At 26.7% G+C, this 17,585-nt stretch overlaps 1 protein-coding gene across 2 annotated transcripts in view; it reads right to left on the bottom strand.

The window, feature by feature from the left end:
- Positions 1 to 17,585, bottom strand: part of LOC136983401 (protein FAM13A-like) — a 121,407-nt gene that overhangs the window by 25,956 nt on the left and 77,866 nt on the right. For both annotated transcript variants that reach the window (XM_067280117.1, XM_067280116.1), the window contains exons 6-11: positions 14,055 to 14,232; positions 13,510 to 13,678; positions 8,576 to 8,724; positions 3,119 to 3,180; positions 2,026 to 2,228; positions 764 to 967 (exon numbers count right to left, since the gene is read on the bottom strand). In XM_067280117.1, the coding sequence (XP_067136218.1) occupies positions 764 to 967; positions 2,026 to 2,228; positions 3,119 to 3,180; positions 8,576 to 8,724; positions 13,510 to 13,678; positions 14,055 to 14,232 (965 nt within the window). The remainder of the gene's footprint in view (positions 1 to 763; positions 968 to 2,025; positions 2,229 to 3,118; positions 3,181 to 8,575; positions 8,725 to 13,509; positions 13,679 to 14,054; positions 14,233 to 17,585) is intronic.

Here is a 17,585-nt window from a genome sequence, read left to right as displayed (position 1 = left end):
ATTGATTGCTTTGTCATTTTTCCCTTGGCATGTTGCGAGATTTGGATAATAAACTGTTTTATTCTAATCGTTGTAAGTTAATATTAAAATTTATAAGAGGGGGTCCCTTGATTGGTAAAATAGGCGAATTTCCTCTTACAACTTTAATTGTATTTTAAACAACAACTGAAGTTCACGCGAATACATAATTATCAAAAAAAAGGTAAAAATAAGTGATTAAGTAAATATTATTATATTACAAATGTTGTAAATAGTAGTTCACAAAATGTTAACATCGAGGTATTTTTGGAGGGGGGGAATGGTGGTCCTCACATTCTGTTAAAAGTTGTATTTTCTTGTGATAAATTTGATTTAATTGTATAATTTCTCACATAATATAGCAATATTGTTATACTATTTGAATATAAATTTTACTGTCATAAGCTAAAATAATTATGATAAATGCATCATTTCATTTGTTTTAAATTCAAAAATAACATTTAGAAATACAAATTAGTAATGAATTTAAAGATTTATAGAAAAAATATTCATAAACAATAAATCATACAAAGATATAAACTTTAGAATGTATGTATATACCAATAAAAAGTTTTTAAAATTTATATATCCTTATTCACACATACTTCAAACTTTTGATACTTTCAGATTTTGTACATTTTATTATAGAATTTGTAAACATTTCATTTGTAAACAACATTCAAAACATTTGTAAACAAAAATAAATTTACATTTACAAAATTAAAAACCATAATATTCCAATTACCATATTGCAGTCATTAGATATATCCATTAAACTGATGCATTTCTCTTCAACAAAATTCATTTCATGAAAATTAGTAAAATCTAACTCTCTTCTTTTTGGCTTAGGGGGATGTGGGCTATGATCTCTAATATCATGAAATGTTAATTCTTTTACTGTTATGTTGTATTTCATTTTTATAGTAGTATTTTGTTTATTCATATCAATCTAGAAAAATAAAGAGAATTTACTTAGTTATAAATCATTAAAATAATTCTTACATGTATTTATATTTGAATTTCCTAATACAACAGAAATATCTATTTCTATTCTATTTTCATAAAAACAAAATCAAACCGAGCAGTGTAATGTTTCTGTGCTGAGAATCTTGTGATAAGATGTACCGTACATCTCTGAAAAATTTAATTTGTATAATCCTGTAAGGCTACTTGAATTATTTAGCATTTTAATTTTAAAGGTTATTAAAGTCATTAAATCTTTCTTCTTCATGTAAAAGATTACTTTCAGGATTTACTTATTAGGCACATAATTACTTTGGATAAAATCCCTGGATTTTATTTTTGTCAATGTATTTCAATATATTAATTTTTATTCTAACAACATTTTACAATGTTCTATTGTATACTTTCTTAATTAGTTCTTAAAAATTTCTGCTGGATACGTTCTACAATATTCTAATCTGCTAAACTGAGCTATTTTAAGCTAAGGAAGATCAGATGTATGACAGAAACATTTCCTTTATTGTAAGTGTTGGTTAAAAAAAAACAAAATAGCTTAGTTCAGATATTTATATGATGAAAACTAAAGTGAAATTTATAAAAAGATGCCTAATAATACCATCATATTACAATTTTTGACTTCATATACAACAAGATAAAATTAGACTATATAAATCAATCTTTAAGATTCAATTCAATACTAAATGTACTCAGAATTGGAAAAAATACATATTTTACTTTTTAATTACTTTTTTTGAAAAATGTTTACATTAAAAATTTCACAATGTATTTTTACATGAATTTTTATGAATCCATGTCAATTTAATATGTGGATAAAATATACAATGAATAATTCATGAAAAAAATGTTTAAAAATAAATGGAGCTATTATATTAAATATCACAGTGCACACAATTTTGTAAAATTAATATAAATAATTTTTATCATTTCAATTCCACATTACAACTCTTAATATAATGATAAAATCCAATTAATTAAGTCTTTCTATTAAGTAAATTACTCAATAATTTTATTGAATTATTTTACCTCTTTCTGTAATTGAGTGTTTTCAATATTCATGGAATCTGATAATACTCTTACTTCCTCGTGGCTGTTAAAACGTCTGATATGTTCTTTACCCGTAAAAAACAATTCATCCTTTTTAAATGGTGGTCTTTCTTCTGAGCTTGATCTCAAAGGTTGCAAATCTTCCCCTGAAGGCCTTCTTTCTTTGCGCTTTCTACTTAACACTGAAAAATTGTAAAAAATTTAACATAATTAAAATTTTAGCTGGTGACAAATCTTATATATACAGTCAAACCTGTTTTTATGCGCTCTTTTTATGTGCGATTTTTATTTGTGCAATTTTTTTAATGCGAATTTTTAATTTGTGCGGTATAGTTGGTGACTAGTCTCGTGCGATTCGTCATGTCTTACGTTGACTTATTATAGCTAAATAAACTTATTATAGCATAAATGCACTTATTATAGTAATATTATTGCATGAATATGCGAAAAATGAAATAATTTACTTTTTAAGTCAACAAAACACCACCTGGACAAAAATATGTAAAACAGACGATAGACCAGACGATGCAGTCAAGTGCTGACATCTGTTGTCAATAAATTCTATTTCGTACGGTTTTGAGTTATTTTCTATGTGAGACTTTTTTTATGCGGTCCCTGTTGACCGCATAAAAAAAATATTTTTTAATTGTGTTGCGAAAACTATTATTTACAGCCATTCGTGAAGTTTCGTGAGATTTTTTTTAATGCGTTTTTTTTAATGCGGTCCCTATCCCCCGCATAAAAACAGGTTTGACTGTATATATATATAAAATTTTTGATAATATTTTTAAAAATATATATATATATTTTAAAAAATATTATCAAAAACATTTTAAAATAATTTTCTACCTATATTTTTATTTTTTCAGAATAATATGCATTATTTTTACATTAATTTATCTTTGTAATTTTAGCATTTAAAGATTTAATGTTTTTATTCAAATACCAGAAAATATTTTGACAGAACAACAGTTCTGGTCTTATTTTTTGCATTTTTGGCTAACTGGATATAAAGATAAAAATTTACATACCTAAGTTATATTCAACAATAAACTACAACTAATAAACATACCATTATCAGTTCTTCCAACTGTTATGTTTTCTTCAATTATGTATTTGGAACCTTTCAAATCACTGTAAAACATTAAAATATGTTATTAATTAATATTCACTGCTATTTTAATCTTTCTATTTATTAAAATCAATGGCTTGCCTTCTGATTTTTTATTTTTAAGTAAATATAAATACTTGATTATTTAAATATTCTAACCATACTTTATTGACTGCATGAATATATACATAGTCCATAGTTAAAAATTAGATAGACTCAACAAATCATTTAATTAAAAGCACTTTTATTTCTTTATTTAAATTTGTCAGTTATGATAAATTTTAGCATGGGGAAAACTCAAAAATAGGAAGTCATTTTATTGCATCAGTTTTCAAAGTGGTAACCACAAGAATTTGAAAAATATACTGAAGATATATATGCAACAAACTAGTAGTCTAATTTTGACTTTTTTTTTTAATTATTCATTTAATTTGTTTTTTTACTCAAATTTGTTATTACTATGATAGTCACACAAGTGTACAATAGTCCACGAGAGGCAGTACACAAAAAAAAAAATAACAATAATTATTTTTTTTCATGTGATTAGCAATATACAGGATTCTTTTGGATTCCAACTCTTAATGTTATACAATATCCCAAACTGGGGCAAGGAATCGAGTGAATACAGAACAAAAGAATGTGCTTGTGACAAATAAGAAAAGATAGACTTGTAATCTTACGACTAACTTACACTAAATTATAAACAAAAATGGAAAGAAAGAATAGCAAGAAAATTTAGTATGATAGAGAAGGTTATAAAGAATACCCGGGTTCTCTGTTTGATATTGACGCTCTTCTGGTGGGGAACCACTCTAAATCATTTCTTGATGATCTTTTTCGGATCTCTTCGAAGATTCTCCTTATACAAGGGACGTTGCCTCTCTCTCTTTACGTTAGTGGGATCTTTTCTCTTTCCGTAGGCCACCTTTGTCTCCCTTTGCCCCTCTAGGTGACGAGCAGGACAAGGTGAAGGTAAACTTTCACAAGTCTACCTTCACTGAGAGTCTGACCCAAGAATAAACCTTCTTATCGTTCTAGTAGCCTCAGGGACTTCACTTCCCATGTGGTTTGTGAAAAGGGTTACCCCACTCACAGGAAGGAATGTTAATAAAAAATTCGAGAAAACAAAAGTAAGAACAAAGAAGAAAGAAAACTTAAAACTAAACTTATATCTAATATATGCATTAATGTGGCATATTGCTACATATGTGCCCCTTCCAAAATCAATTGCTGTAGTGCAACCTACAGTAATTAACAAGGTTGAGGGCAAAGTTTTAAATGCGAAAACGTGTACGTCAAACTTTCAGCTCTGGTTTCCTGTAAGCCTAGAAGTTTGACAATGGTGTTTGGAAAGTCAGCGGAATCATGCTCGACATTCCAAACACCATTGTCAAACTTCTAGGCTTATAGGAAAGTGGCGCTGAACGTCCAATGTACACATTTTTGCATTTAAAACTTTGGCCTCAACCTCGCTCTTGTTTCCTTGCAAATAGTAATCGTGACTGGGCCTCGGTAAGTCACTATTCTCACCCTTGTCACCTGACGATTTGTTACGCCTTTCTACTTCCTCCCCATGGCAGGTCATCTGGTCCTGCCTGACTATCAGGGGTGCTTGCGGGATGTTAACCGGTAATTCATAGTCCTCTACTTCATCACTCTCGATTTCCTTCCTAACTGGAGTCCTTCTCCTGCTTGTCCTTAACTGCTTCCTGATATTTAATGGAACATGACAGGGTTTCAGACAGTCAACATGAACAGTCATATGGTTAACCTTAGAATTACCCTCAATATCTGCCATAACAGGTCCCACTATGCGAACAATGCGGAACGAACCAAGATATTTAAAGGAAAACTTCCCAAACCTTTTGCTTATTTCCTTACGCAGTAGCCAAACACGTTGACTGTTTTTCCATTCACCAATCTTACGGTTATGATTGATGCGGTCCTGATCGTTCTTATTCTTATCTCTCCCCATATTATAAGCAATTTCACAAATGCATTTCAGTTTGTTTTTCCACTCATTAAAGAAATCATTATCGATTATATCATTTTCATGATCACTTGGGTAGGCCCAAGGGAAACAGGGATCGAAACTGTATAAAAGGAAAGTGGGTGCTTCACCCATTGAAGCATGGGATGCATTATTGTAGGCGAATAAGGCAGGAGGAATGAATACATCTCAGTCCTTATTATTCCCTCTAGATATCTGGGATATAACCTTGTTCGATATTCGGGATATAATCTTGATTGTTGTATAGCCAGGAACAGGCATTCTACAATGCAGGCATCTTCAAACAGGTACACAACTGGGACAAGTGCTTGAACCTGAATGGTTCCTTTGTCGAGAAGTAGCTTAATCTACATATTTCATTTCATATATTCTGTATTTTTCAAATGCATTAAAGCTTTTGCTTAAAAAAATAAAAGGCGTTACTTATTGAAACCCTTTCGTATAAGATTTTTTTTACAAAAATATATTTTATTTATATTTGAATTTATATTTTTGGACAACAAATACTTGTAGAATATCATTACAATTAAACATGTACTTGTTAGTATGCCATTTTAGCACTAGTTATCTATTACACAGGGTGGGGTGAAAATAAATGATTTAAAGTGAGTGCCATTTCCACGTGTTAGTAGTAGGTGAGTTAATATGTACAGTGATTTGTAGCATTGACCAAAAAAATTTCATGCTTTTGTTCTAGAAACATTTATCAGTGGGAGCTACTTTATATATAATTATAGCTAAATTCTAATGTTAATCTATATAAAGAAAACTGTAATGATCAGTCTGTCAGTTTCAATGTTTATTGCCATATCACAGGGAAATACCTGAACACATTTTAACCAAACTTCTCTTGAACTGACAGATTCAGAATGTGAAGGTTTACACATATATAGATTTTGAGATATATGTAAATTTAAATGTAATGGAATGCTGTCTGTCTGTTTCTTTGTTTGCTAGATGATAACACACATGAATCAGCAACTGCCATCAAGCAATTATCTATGAGAAAGTTGTAATATTGAAGTGCAGTATTATGTTTAGAGAATTAACATTAAGAAATAATTAGTGAGAAATTAGATAAAGTACAACCAATGCCGAATTATCGGGCTAGCAAATGGCTATAATGTTGTACGGTAATCTTATATCAGCTGGAAGAGGAGAGCGGACCGAAGGTCCGGGTAGAGTAACTGGTAACGTGTCTGCACGGATAGCAGAAGTTGCGGGTTTGAGTCCCGCTTCGGGCCGTTTCTTTTCTTCCAGTTAGGCCTAAATTTATTTAAATTATTTAATTAAAATTCTAATTATTAAATTTAGCAAGAGATGGTGCCTAACGCCTAACTCTAGTACCAAATTATCTTAAATTATTAATATTATTATAGCCATTTGCTAGCCCAATAATTCGGCATTGGTTGAGCTTTATCTATAACGGGTTAGTAGTTGTTTGTTTAGATAAAGTAATGTCACTGTGCTAGATGTGTTACATATGTGCATGGGAGATTTTTCAAAGCATTTTGTGTTGTGTTCATGGTTACTTACTCCTAATTAATTATATTGGTATAAGATTTCTGTGGTGGTCCCCACACCCAACCACCCATAATGACCACACACTCACTCAACTTAAGCATGTGCAATTTTTTATTTCTAGCAATTTCATTATTGTAAATACTCAGGTCAGTAAACGTACATTTTAGTTACTAGGACCATTGTTTTTAACATCCTATCCCACTCAACCAATCTCCAATCCCTCACTTCCTCAAAAGCTTCTTTCTTGGGCTTTTTGGGGAATGATGATCTCCCAATACAAAATTGTGCCCCCTAAGCACCCACAGAAAAAAATCCCCCAAAGTTTTTTCCATTTCTCGATATTTCAAGGCCCCAAGTCCAAAAATGTAAATTCTTGGGCGTCACCAGAAGGGAAGGGTGATGACTGGTCAAAAAATGACCCCAACCAAGAATTTTACATTTTTGGATTTCAGATCTTGAAACATTGAGAAATTTAAAAATCTTTGGGGGTTTCTTCTCTCTGTTGTATTTAACAGAGGACAAGTATGACAATCAGTCAAAAAATGAACCCCAAGATTTTCATATATTATATATAACAGAGCAAGGAAAATAATATGACATTACAAATAATCCAGAACATTTAAAACTAGTTTAAAATGTATGAATGTGTGCATGCACAGATGCACACTGTACTGTACATATAAAGAGTACCTAATTAGAAGTAAACATTTTTGAAATTATACACTACAGATATTTCACTTTGATATTATAAGCATCATTGGAATATTGACAATTGGTAAGTTATTAAGTTATTATTGTTGAAGATTATTTGTGGAAAGCTAAATTGTCTTCAACAATAAAAAATTGGTTATTTCCTAACTCAAATTTATTATTATTTAATCAAGATGCATTATGTTAAATAAAAGTAAAATATGAGCAAACAACTAATATGCTAGTTTTTTGTTTATTACAATTGAATTAAAGAAAAATATTCTCCAAATATTTTCTTCAGTTTAAAATATAATTGATCTTGAGAAAGTTGATAAATAAGTATGATATCAAAGTAAATAAAACAAATCATGAAATACAGGGTGATTCAAGTCACAAAAATTTTAAAAAATTAATAACTCACAAACTATTTACAGTAATATGATGCAGTTTTCACAGAAATGCTTAGAAAGAAGCAGGATTTTTTTAGGTGTAATAAAAATTTTAGTACCAAAATAGTTAATTTCTTGCCATAGATGGCACTGTAGCATTTGTAAATTTGTTAAAATAAGAATAAAAAAATAAAAATGTTCTTAATGTAAACTCTAGTAACAACTACACAAATTATGTAATCTTATCAAGCACAATCTATGGCAAGAAATGTAACTATTTTGGTACTAAAATTTTTATTACACATAAAAAATCCCACTTCTTTCTAAGCATTTCTGTGAAAACCACATCTTACTGTAAATAGTTTGCGAGTTATTAAATTTTTAAAATTTCTGTAACTTTTGAATCACCTTGTACAGGTACTCCTCACTTTATGACCTATCTGCTTAACGACCACTCACACTTACGACCAATCGAGTTTCGACTTGCAATTCGGGGAATCCCCTTTCTCAGGTTGAGTGTCAGTCAGTGGCGAATAATGACATGCACACTAAGAGTACTATAACAGGTTTGTGTGTACTATAATAGTCTTATAGTACTATAATAGGCTAATAGCATACTATAATAGTCTTTTTATGAATAAATTTGAAATTTGTTGCATAATTTGTATAATTTTACAATGATCCTATATTCCCGATGCAAGCTCCTCGCTTATCAACCAGTTCGCTTAACGACGTAGTCATCAAAATGGAACTCGGTCATAAAGTAAGGAGTACCTGTATAATAATACTAATAAGTAATCTTACCTATCAATAATAAGAACAGGAATTTGCTCATCAGGTCCTGTTGACTGCAGTGATGTAAGTGCTAGTAAGTTGTCATCTAAAGGAGGAATATCTACAGACAATGGCTTCAATGGCAATAATGGCATCACTGAAGAAGGTACTGGTGAAATCTATATCAAATTTTTGAAAGTTTAGTAAATTTTAAATTATGTACATTTATTTGCTTATACTCCACTTTAAAATTTATATTATTTTTAATGTAGTTTATAAATTACTTTAACAAAGAACATTATTCAATACATAATGAATAAATTTTTCACAAAACTTACTACACAAAAAATATTGAACATAGTAAGCAATAATATCAAGTTTATCAGCAGATATTAAACACAAATATTTTAAAATAATTTTTCATTTACTTGATTTTAAAACTCAGTAATTATTGTCAAAATTATATGCCTAAAAATTATTGTCAAAATACATGATGTTCATTTGTTAAACAAACTTGAGGATGTATTTCCATTTAATTTTAAAAATTGTACAATTTCATACATCATCATCTACATTATATAATTTTTTAATTGTTTTTTAAATCTTATTTTGTTAATTTTTACCTCATATTGTACTTTTTTACTGATGTTGTTTTACTCAGGGTTTTGTTTAGTTGGTGAATGTTTTTCAAACATTTCCTTTTGTAATATAGAATAACGAATAGAATAAGAGTAAGACATTTTAATGTAGTAAATTTTGGAAGGTGTATGGAAAACAAATTATATTTACATCAACTCATTAAGACTTTAGAATTAAAAAAAAATCTTAATTTGATGTACTGTACATGTCTACATTTGATGAAAACCATTTGTTGACTTGTGAACTGAAATTATCAACATTCAAATATATATGCTAACATTCATTACCGAGAGAGTAGTACTCTCAAAACTAAATGAAAAATTATGCTTAAGGATCAAATTTTAATACACTGAAAATTTCTTTCATATTAACATTGATCCAAAAACTTTATATTAAAACTTTTTTGACTTTAGAATCCACATATAAAGCATTTATGTATATTATACTAAAGATGTAAATGCATGCATACACAAGAACTTATTAAAGCCATACTCAAAATGTATAAAATTTAATAATATTTCTTCAGAAACTATTGTAATAATGACATCAAAATTCACATACATTCACCAAAGATTTGATATAAATAAGAAATATTTCATAGTTCATCTGAAATTAAAAAGATAATTCAAACAGTAAATAAAACATTAAATTTAATATATCTTTAATATATTATAATATTCTTTATTATTTATAAAATTTATCTTAAAAATATATTTGGTGTGAATTAAATATTCAGTTGATGTTTCAGATTATATTGATTATTGTAGTGATACTTATAACAATTCATAATTTATTTAATCCTACTAAACAAAAATGATTCATTACAGAATTCTTTTGATAAAAAAATCCTTCTTTTTTCCTTGAAAATTGAACATTGAAAATTTTTAAAATTTTTATTTCTATATTTTTCACAATAATAAACTGATTTTTGTACACGAAAATTCAAAGTAGTCTACAAATAAAACTCAAAATAACCCAATATATTTATTGAAAATATCTGCAAAAAACATATTCTACTTTGAAAATAACTTGTTTCATTAATGATGATTTAAAATATCTCTCAATAAATTAAGAGTTCTGTAATACTAATTATTTATTTTCCTATTTATTCTAAACATGTAATGCAAACAAATACAATTATTGTCATAGAAAAGAGGAAAATAAATTCTTAATGCATTTTTCTACTATAATTACTTTCTGACTATAATAAGCTAACAAAAGTTGTTATTGTTTAACTTCAATAAGCAAAAAGGAAAATATTAAATAATTAAGATTGTCTTTACATTAGAATAAATTGACTTTTTCAAGAAGCAAGACTATTACTATGTTATTTCAAATACGTTCTTGTATCAAACATAATAAACAACAGAACCCCAAAAAAATGATTGTTCTGCATTATCCAAAGCAAACCTGTAAATGAATACATTACTATAATTCATAAAAGAAAGTCTAAAATTACAAAATAATTTGTTTCCATTATCTTTTATCATTTGATTTCAATGCAAATGTGAACCATTCTTATTAAAATTTAACTAAAGTAAGAATAATTTTAAGAATAAAAATTTGTAATATATTAGCTGTACAATAATTATGTAAAAATGTTGTTCTTTACATATGATTAAAGGCGCTACCATATGATTAAAGGTGCTCTTTTAATTCATAATTTTTAATCCAAAATGGCCTTGGTCATCTGTTTTGAGATTTTAGTTACCATTAGTCCACATTACCTCAGATAAATTTAATTTTATTGTATTTTAATTTAATACTTGATTCAAATTTTTATCATATTTTCTGTAAAAACTCAGCATTTTTTTTTTCATATAATTCACTATTACAAGATCGAAATTCATGTAACGCTGCAAATAAATACCTATTACGTAATAAATACGTAATAAAAACAGCACAATATTGCACACAGTAGAATGAACTTTTTCAAGATTTTAGTTTCTTATCATCACATCTCAATAGTGAAAAATCAACTAATAAACTTGATATTACTGTTTATCATTACAAGATCTTTAACTTAACAAATCTTTTATCAATTGAATGTGTGAATATTAGATATTATAAATGCAATCTATCTTAGTTACTATTACAAATGACTTGATATAAAAAGACTTGTAAATTCTATTTATATTTATATCATTTAAAAGGTCAGATTATTCAATATCAATTTATTTTCTATACTTATAAATAAAATAAATGAAATATAATATAAAAAATTAAATAATTTTGAATGAGAAATATTAGATTTTTTTATATTTAAAAGCCAAATATAATAAGAGAAATACATCGGAGAAAAATGCTTTTGCTTCTGTCAGAAACACGAACTAAACTTATTGTAACTAGGACATAAGTTATTTGATATCATTTTAATAAAAATGAATTGGACCAATAATTGTTCCAAAATAAAATATTTATTAATAAGAATGAAGTGATTATAATAAAACGTAAAATAAATTAATTTATAATTTCAGTTACTTATTTTTAATTTTATGAAATAACAAATGAATGTTATAAAAACTTTGCATTACTTTACCTGGTAACTACTATACAGTATATACAAGGTGTAAAAGTAAAATTAAGTGAATGCTCTTATATACAAATGCATGCAAGAAGTTGCAACATCATGTCTATTGTAGACTGATATGTCAAGGAACACATCCTAACATGTTGCACACCCACTTTTAATGAATGCATTGCTAAGCACAGCTCAGACAAATTATGGAGAAACACATCAGGAAACAAAAATTGATCAAAAAGTTAACATCAAGTCCTATTGCAAATTGGGTAAACTGACCTCAAAGATGTGTGAAATTTTGCAGCAGGTTTACAAAAATAATGCAATAATGCTAAAGTGCGTATGATTAGTTTACATACTTCTGCCATGGTAAAGAGTTATTACGGGATAAGTGTCATGGCGAATGGTCCAGTCAGAAACACTGACAATGTGAGCAATAGTTGATAGCAAAGGATTATCAACTAGCTGTTCAATTATAATATAAGCTGAATAATATCTACACCTTAATCAAGAAACAGTTTGTATGTTTCAACCTGCATAATGTTCCTGATTGGTGCCACACAGCCAGATAATTAGAAAAAGCACAGGCAACACAACTGCTATTTTTGCATAAAATTTATATTATTTCTATGAAAATAAAAATACAGTGAAACAAAAATGAACATTATTATATATTTAAAATTTTAAACTTATGTGTTCAAATTTGTTTTTACAACACTTGTTTTAAATTGTGTATCTATGTTAGAAATTTGCAATGTGCATTTCTTTAAAGTTGTATGAATAATTTTTTGAAAACTTCCATTAACCACATTTTTGTATTTCCATCATATTATCTGATGATATTGAGATTGAGAATGAAAGTTTTAATGCATAAGATAACTATTACATTCCAAAGTTCAATCATTTTTGTGATATTTTGTCTAAATATTTATTTAAAAAAAGCTTAGTAATTATATTTTATTAGATTCCTGATAAAATTTGGCAAAGCCTCAATCTAAAATTTATTTCCTAACTATTCACATTCATCATTTATTGCACAACAGTGACATATATTTTCATCAATTCAAGTTACTGATCTATAGTAAGTGAAGAATACAAAACAGGAAGAAATTTAATTGCAAATATCAATTTTTTATATTTTTTCAGAATACATTTTAAAACACAAATTTTAAATTTGTGTTTTAAAATGGTTGTAAATTTCTAAATTAATGCAAATGTCTAAATAGAATTTTATGAAATTTTGTATAGCTTTCATAAAATTCATTTTCACTCAGTAATAAATTTTTACATAAATATTAAGAGAAAAATGGACACTTCAAAATTTTACATTATTTCCTTCAATTATTTTAAGATTAATGTTTGAAAGTATTTAGATAAAACTGAAATAGTTAAATCAAACCCATGAATAAGTTTAAAATATAAAAGAAGCAAATTATACAAATAAAAACTTATCACTAAAAATTAAAATTGTATTTAAGAAATATAAAAATATAAATGTGACTTTTACGAAGAAAAAACTTTGCATTTTGTCCTTCTTTTTCACCGTTCACACCATCAGTTTTATATTTCTTAAATGTAAATAACGCCGGGCTTGTACCTGTATTGGTTTTTTACTTAAAAATTAAAATTGTAATTAGACATTTGCAAATTGTTTATATAAATCATTATAATTTCTTAAAAATACAGTAAAAAAAGTAATGAAAAATTTAAGAATCAATTTATTTTTTCATTACTAAACTAGAAAAATTTAAAAAGCAATTTCATTTTTCTTTGTTTAGAATCAAAAAATGCTGGACTACTATACCTTTCTATTTTCAAAAGACTTTGAAGAATTAAAATGTTCTCCATTTACATCTATTTCTGGCTTGGAAATATTCATTTTTTCAGTTCCAAAGATATTATAGTAATCAGAAATAAAAAAAATAACAACTTTATCCATTAATAATCTTTGCTTGGTATCCAACTGTTTTACTCTGTAATATTATAAATTGTTATTTAATAAAAATTTATTGCAAAAAGATTATTAGAACATAACTACATATAAGTTTAGTGAAATAAAATTGATTATTAAAAATGATAATCATTTTTAATAATCAATTTATACACCAAATTTATACAAGTAATAAAAACATACTGTCTCTTTCAGCATTACTTTAGTTTAATATAAACAAAAATTGATTATTAATATTATAAATTTTTTCAATTATTATTTAAGATTTTTATTATATTATATACTGTTGTAAATAATCAAGTTATGTATTATTTTACTAGAATATAAAGGTATAAAATAAATCTTTGTTATAGGTTGTTAATGATTTAATGAATGTTTTAATCAGACCAAAACTTTACCTGAATAAAAGAGGAGAGAATATACTTCCTAAAACAGCAGCACCAGTTTCATTTTCTTCTTCATGACAAGTTACTTTATGCAAAAACTGAGACAAATACTTAACAACAGTATAATTTTTAGGGGGAATATTTTGAAGACTTTGTTTTAAATTATGCATACATTCTTCTCTGTTTTGACCTAAGAACAATTTATTTATTTATGAAATAAATGTAATATTTCAAAATCAAAATATTATTAGGCAAGTAAGCCAACTATGTTTTAATTTTAAAATATACTAAGTTATAAGGTTTTGAAAATATGTATATGCAGGTAAATGTTTTAAAATTACCCTCAATTTTTGAGCTTATAATTGATGTAAAATTTTCAGATTAATAGATTTATGTTATCAAGTTTATCAATGCTTATTAAAATTATAACTTTCAAAATATCATTTTTAATTATATTCGGCTAACAAAAATTTTTTCTAATATAACTAGCTTCTCGTTTCTCCATCTTTCAAGTAGTTTAAAACAATTAATGAAACACTAAATATAAATTTAATGTTATAAATTAAATGATTTTATTAATTTTATATCAGATTCCTCATAATACACAAATTAGTAGTATTCAATTTTTGAATGGGTTTTACACTATTTCAATTAATAATGGTCATTTTCTAGAAAACAGGCTCATAACAATAACAAAACATTTGATTATTATTTATTGAATTTCTTAACCGGAAAATAAAATGTGTAGCATCCTATAAATTCTGAAATTCAGTGTAGAAATTGAAGACAACTGCTTAAACAACTAAAAATATCATCCAGTGACTTTTTCTGTTGAAAACTTCATCTGTAAGATTTAATTTTATTATTATTTTTACACTAGTCAGTTTCAGCAGTTTAATAAAAACTTAATGTTTTTAATCTTTTAATAAAATATATTTTTATTTAAAAAATCTAAAAAAATAAATAAACGTTTAACTGAAAGTCATATCATCAAATATAAGCTCAATAAAATATCAAATTATAAATATCCCTTACAAATAAAAGCAGTTTAAAAAATAATGATACAAATTTAAACTTGATGATTCAGCATCAAAAAATAAGTAAAATGAACAAGTATTTTCTCGTATCGGTATTTATATTCAATAGAGTTAAAATTTCTGTTGTCATATAAGTGATCCAGCTTAATATTTATTGTCTTAATTATTCAAAGTAGAAGAAACTGTGCTGGTTATCGAAAACAAGAAAATTCTCCTGAAAAGTTTCTACTAGGTATTTTGTTGCTTTCAAACAGAGAAACAAAAATTAATTGTACAGTGATTATATGTATAATATGTAACTAAAAATATATTGATATCTATATTCTACAGAGTACTTATTTTTCAATGTTAAAACATTTTTAGTTTATGCCACCTTTGGATCATTATGTTTTAATATGTCATATTTATTCCAATAGTTTTATTTTTCAAAAAGCCATTATATATAGTATCTTACTTACACACAAATATTTTAATTCTATAGTTTTATGATTAAATTTCACTTTTAAATTGTTTAATTTCATTTAAATTCTAAAATAGCAAAAAAACATTACATTAACATCATAACAACTGCATAATAAAATCAATAAATAAGTGTATAAAAAGCACAAATTACAAAACAATATACACACAGAGTAAAAAAATCAATAAATTTAATATTAAATATGATTCCTAATAAAACAGAAAATATACAGACAGTTTTCAACATTAGGATTTACGAGTTTCAGATATCTTGCTTTCATACATAACACTTATTTCCTAAATTTGCTTTGCACATGCTAAATTTAAACTTTGTATATTTTCTACTAACAAAGATTTTGGACTATTATGCAATGGCATTTTCTATTAATTTTGGTAACACCAAAATCATTCATCAAAACTAATTCTTATTGTCTCGTTTAATCTATGATGTTAACATTTTTAAACAATGTTTTATGCAGAACAACATTCATTGTAAAAAGTAAATCTTTCCTCTTGTAATAAGAGATTTAAAACTTTAGCTTTCTGAACTAGAACTCATTTATTGCATAACTTTATTGCTAGACTTTTAGACATTTGACTTCTGTACAGATTTTTAGGCATGCATTATATCCAAAATCAGGGAGTCTGTATATATTTCTATTTTATTGTTTTTTTAATTTAATATTTTTAAAAATTCATATACAGTAGCATCCTCCAAACTTGACTTAATGTGGACTGAGAAGATTAAAAGTTACCAAAAATGATGAGTTTTACAGCTAGAAATGATGTTAGTTTAAACAGCAGAATGTTTTCAAGATATATGTGCAAATTTATGTGTTAACTATATACCAAGAGTGGGCAAGCAAAAGTTCAGTGGGAGCTGCAATGTAGGTTTTGCAAAATGCATGGGAGCCGCAGTTTTCTACTGTCTTAGTGGATAGTATGGTAAGATGCGCAATTTTATTATATAATATAAATATAATATAAAACAAATATTGAATTTTAATAAACATATTTTCACAAAATTATAAAAATAAAACTGTAAAAATATTAATAAAAAACAGAAATTAACACTTTCAGCAAGAGCCGCACGTAACTCAAAAAGAGCCGCATGCGGCTCTCGGAGCCGCATTTGCCCATGCCTGCTATATACCAATACTGACTATTTCCATTTATAGTTAGATTTTAATTTTAAAACATATTGGCTATTCAGTGGCTACTTTTGAGTAAGTGGCATTCATGTTGTGGTGTTTTGGAGTGGAACCTTGGCAATAAGGCTATATTCTTTGTTCACGTATGGAATTAATACTATTATCAAATGTTGCCAGTGAAGAACAATAACTTTTTTGATCTTAGTGTTAAGTTATATAGAGATAAGAATTAGATTACATGTAATTTTTTTTTTGAATAAGTGAATTTTTTTTAAATAATGTGATGAGTTTTACAGAATGTTGATTTGTTGAAAGTCAAATTTCCAGGACTCTACTGTATTTTGTAATTTAAATTTTATCATACTTTAATAAAAGTTTTACCAATACAGGATGAAAAACATTAAAGATCTGAATATTCTCTTTAATGAAAAACAACTAAATGAAATACTGTATTTTCTTGATTCTAAGAAAACTTCTTTTTTCCATTTTTACTAGTCTGAAACAAAAATATGTCATACATTCATAATCCAAAACAACAGTCAGACGTCTTCACAAGTGACCACATGATGCACCAATAATTGTTTTGCTATACCACTCAAAAGTCATCTCAGTACAAATGAGCTTTGCTATTTGTACTGAGTGGATTTTTAATTTAATCTCACTTAACACTTATAGCGTCTTTTAAGATGACATTATTATGCAGCATTTAAAATGCATTATTGTGTAAGCAGAAGAGCACAAAAATAGAAAAATGATACAAATGCCATTGATAGTTCTAACTTCTTGTTCTTTAATACAACTTAATATTTGTTTATGAAGAGAAAAATCAAATAACTTTTAAAATTTGACACTTATGACTTATTTTAAATTGAGAAAATACAGTAATATCTTTTATT

The sequence above is a fragment of the Centruroides vittatus genome, unplaced genomic scaffold, assembly GCF_030686945.1.
Source record: "Centruroides vittatus isolate TY-2023 unplaced genomic scaffold, ASM3068694v2 contig_882, whole genome shotgun sequence".
In the NCBI taxonomy this organism is placed as follows: domain Eukaryota; kingdom Metazoa; phylum Arthropoda; class Arachnida; order Scorpiones; family Buthidae; genus Centruroides; species Centruroides vittatus.
This window is presented reverse-complemented; position numbering and strand designations above follow the sequence as displayed.